The following is a 3,770-nucleotide window of genomic DNA, read 5'->3' as shown; positions in this document are numbered from 1 at the left end:
AGCCTGCAGACTGAAGGGTCCCAGGTTCGATTCCGGTCAAGGGTATGCACCTTGGTTGTGGGCAAATCCCCAGTAGGAGGTAGCTGGTCAATGTTTTTCTCTCATCGATGTTTCTAGCTCTCTATCTCTCTCCCTTCCTCTCTGTAAAAAAAAAAAAAAAAAAAAAAAAAAAAAAATCAATAAAATATATTTTAAAAAAGAAGCATGTGTGAAAAAAGTATGAGAAATGGAAATGGAGACATTTACAGTAAAGACATTTGCTCCTAACTGCTTTCCTGCCAGCCTGATCGCTCCACTGCCCTCCCCTGCTGGCCTGATTGCCACTAACCACCTCTGCCTGCCAGCCTGATTGCTCCTAACTGTCCTCTCCTGCAGGCCTGATTGCCCCAACTGCCCTCCCCTGCTGGCCTGATCCCCACTAACCACCTCTGCCTTGGCCCTGCCACCATGGCTCTGTCCAGAAGTTGTCTGGTCTAATTAGCATATTGCCATTTTTTTTTTCTTTTAGTGTAGCTATTAACATTCACAACATGTAGAGGGGACAGTATTTCTTAACTTAAATGGTACTTAAGCATGAAATAAAGCACCCTAAAGCATGGATGAGCCGTGGCCATTTCGCCTTTGCAAACAGAATGCCTTTAGTCCTGCACGCTCACAGGAGGAAGGACACGGTGAGGCGGGAGCTGCTCCCCGGAGGCTCCTGCGGCCACTCACCAGCAGATGTGCTTGCACAGCTCGCCCCGCTTCTGGAACTCGGGGCAGTTGCAGGTGTGCGGGTTCCCCAGGAGCACCTTGAGAGGAAAAGCCTCGCTTTAACGCTCCAGGCGGCCTTGGCGAGAGGCCCGCTGCACGGACAGACCACTGGGTTAACAGAGGTCTCAGAGGCAATCGGTCTCCGTGACTGAAGGGCTGCATCTGGGCTGCAGGGACCCCTTCATTCCTGACACCTGGCTCGTTTTCACTCCCAGAATCCTTTGCCTTTGCCTAGGCCCTGGGTCAACGACCTGCATGGTCAACACAGACTGTTTTTAAACGGCCTAATCTCGGGCAAGTGGAAAGAAGGCTAATCTTAAAAGCTTAAATCTCTCTTCTCTCTCTCTCTTTCTCCCCCCCCCCCCCCCCGCCCCTCTCTCCTACCTTGCAGTGAAGCTAAAGACCTTTTTCAGATGTTGGGTTTTTGTCTGTTTGGTGCATTTGAATTGGTGAGTTAATTTTATTTAATTTTGTTCACACCCCTATTTGGCTGAGCCCATTGACTGCGGTGTTGTAAGCAGCACCGGGGTGAGAGCATGCGCTGGGATGAGCAGGCTGGTAGGACCCACTCGGCAGGCCGGTGTATGAACCACTGGACTCCCAGCCCCGCCCGCTGTGTGTGTGTATGTGTATGTGTATATGCGTGTAAGTGTATATAAGTGTATGTGTGTATGTGTGTGTGTATGTGTATATATATGTGTATATATGTGTATGTGTGTATATGTTTGTATGTGTATGAGAGCGTGTGTATGTGTATATATATGTGTATGTGTGTATGTGTATATGTGTGCATGTGTGTGTATGTGCGTGTGTGTGTGTGTCCTGGCTGGTGTGGACGGTGAGGGCAGGGTGTGCGAGTATCTGAAACATCCCTGGACTTCTATTCACTGAGACCTTTCGGGGCGCTGTCACTGACATATTTTTTAGGGTTTTATCAGCTTGGGAGTGGCTCATGGCAGAGGAAACGGTTTTGGTGTTTAGCGGCCACAGCGGTGTGCAGAGGGCAGGCTTCTCTTGGTGTCAGGTGCCCGGCCAGTGCGGGCTCTGACGGTTCAGTACGCATCCCGCCCAACCCCGTCTTCCCAGCCCAGGCCTCCCTCCTCCCCAGCCCGAGGCCAGGGGCGTCCTCTCCCGGGAGCCCTCTGGAGGCCCCCCTACAGGGAACCTTCTCCTAGCAACAGGGTCCCCGCGCAGCGCGCCCCAGGGGCTGAGCCAGATGGCCAGGGCCTGGGGGGTCAGGGGCGGGGCCGGGGCCAGGGCCTGGGGGGTCAGGGGCGGGGTCTGGGGGCCCAGGGGCGGGGCCGGGGGCCAGCGGCGGGGCGGCGGGTCAGGATCAGCTGGAGAGGAGGTGGGGAGGGCGGGAAGGGCCGGGCTGGCGGCAGCGTTACTGGGAAGTCGAGGCAGGCGGAGGCGGGGCCGGGGCGGGGTCAGATGGGGCCGGGGCTGGAAGGGGGGCAGGTGGGGGCAGATGGGGGCTGATGGGGCAGATGGTGGCCGTTACTCGGAAGTCCCGCGGCGCCGGCGCCTCCTCCCGCAGCAGGAAGCCGGTGGGGCTGGGGGTCGGGGTAAGGGGGAGATGGGGCCGGGGCTGGAAGGGGGGCAGGTGGGGGGCAGGTGGGGGCAGGTGGGGCAGTGGGCGCCGTTACTCGGAAGTCCCGCGGCGCCGGCGCCTCCTCCCGCAGCAGGAAGCCGGTGGGCTGGGGGCCGGGGCGAGGGCAGGGGCCGGGCTAGAAGGGGGGCAGGTGGGGGCCCATGGGGGGCAGGCGGCGGGCAGGTGGGACAGGTGGGGCCGGGCCGTTACTCGGAAGTCCCGCGGCGCCGGCGCCTCCTCCCGCAGCAGGAAGCCGGTGGGGCCGCTCTCCCGCAGCAGGAAGAGGCCGCCGCCCAGCGCCCGGTCCTGCGCGCGGCTCAGCCGGCGGCTCAGGTGGCGGCGCCGCGGGGCGGCCGTGGAGGGGCCTCCGCGCTGCATCCCGGGCCTCCGCGGCCCCTCCGCCCCCGCGCCCGCGTTGTCCCGGCGACCGCGCCGCCCGTTGCCTTGGCGACGGCGTGGGACCACGGCATCCCGGCGTGCCTCGCGCGAGCGGAGGCGGGACAGGTGGGCGGAGAGGATGCTGCTGGCGGGGGGCGGGCCTGGGCGGAGGCCGTCAGCCCGCGTCCCTCTGTCCCTCCGCGGGTCCCCGGGCCGGGCCCCTGTTGTGTGGGCCTAATAGTTTTTGCGGAGAGAATGTGGGTGGTACATATTCTGTAGTCTCCAGGAACCTAAACCGTCTTACATTTCATTTCACAGGAATGACAGTTTGGTTGGGTATGAAATACTTGGATTAAAGTCTTTCATCTGCAGCTCTAAAGACACTGCTACCTATTCTCAGGTGATCCATGATATAGGGGGTCTACGTCTGAGACTAGCCCAATTTTTTATCTTTTAAGTAATGGCAGCACTTCTATTTCCACAGCTTAGAGGTACTCAGTGTCTAACACTTCAATGAGGATCATTTCAAGATTAAATTTTCCATTAAATTTTCCTGGCACTTGGTCAACCCCATGTCTTAGTCTCTGATATTCTTGATATTGCTTCTGCTGGATTGCTTCAGATTCCTTTTAAGGAGCATAAGCATAAGTTATCTGCATTTTGTATCTGATTTTATTTGCTTGTTTTTTTGTCATTCTTATCTATTAGTTACTCTTTCATCTTTATCTCAATCTTTTCTTTGAACTGGGATTGGCTATCACCCACTCCAATATAATCTAGTAATCAAAGGTTAGAAACTTAAAAGAAACCAAATAATTAAAAGGAACAAAAATTTGAGGAAGAAACAGAGATTTAGCAGAAAGAAGCAAAGGTGAAAAATTTTGCATCATCTTTTCAGAGGTCTGTGTACTGAAACTGTTAAAAGGAAAAAGAACAGAATGGTGCAATTAAATATGAAGAGAGCAAAGAAGAGCTTTTAGCAACTTAAGTTAGAACAACAACAACAACAACAACAATATACGAGGACTTTAGGGCTAAGGAAATGTTC

General features: G+C 55.5%; 1 protein-coding gene across 1 annotated transcript in view; it reads right to left on the bottom strand.

The window, feature by feature from the left end:
* The window catches only part of ZSWIM2 (zinc finger SWIM-type containing 2), a gene marked incomplete at its 3' end in the record, with an annotated part of 15,049 nt that extends 12,262 nt beyond the window's left edge, over nucleotides 1–2,787 (bottom strand). Inside the window, 2 exon segments of the mRNA XM_084891338.1 lie at nucleotides 715–791; nucleotides 2,555–2,787. Coding sequence (XP_084747464.1) covers nucleotides 715–791; nucleotides 2,555–2,722 — 245 coding nt within the window. The 5' untranslated portion in view covers nucleotides 2,723–2,787.
* Nucleotides 2,788–3,770: the final 983 nt, after the last annotated feature.

This window comes from Pipistrellus hanaki, assembly GCF_964339955.1.
Source record: "Pipistrellus hanaki genome assembly, chromosome: 8".
Classification (NCBI taxonomy): Eukaryota; Metazoa; Chordata; class Mammalia; order Chiroptera; family Vespertilionidae; genus Pipistrellus; species Pipistrellus hanaki.
The sequence above is the reverse complement of the archived record's forward strand: the minus strand, read 5'-3'. Positions and strand labels throughout refer to the sequence as shown.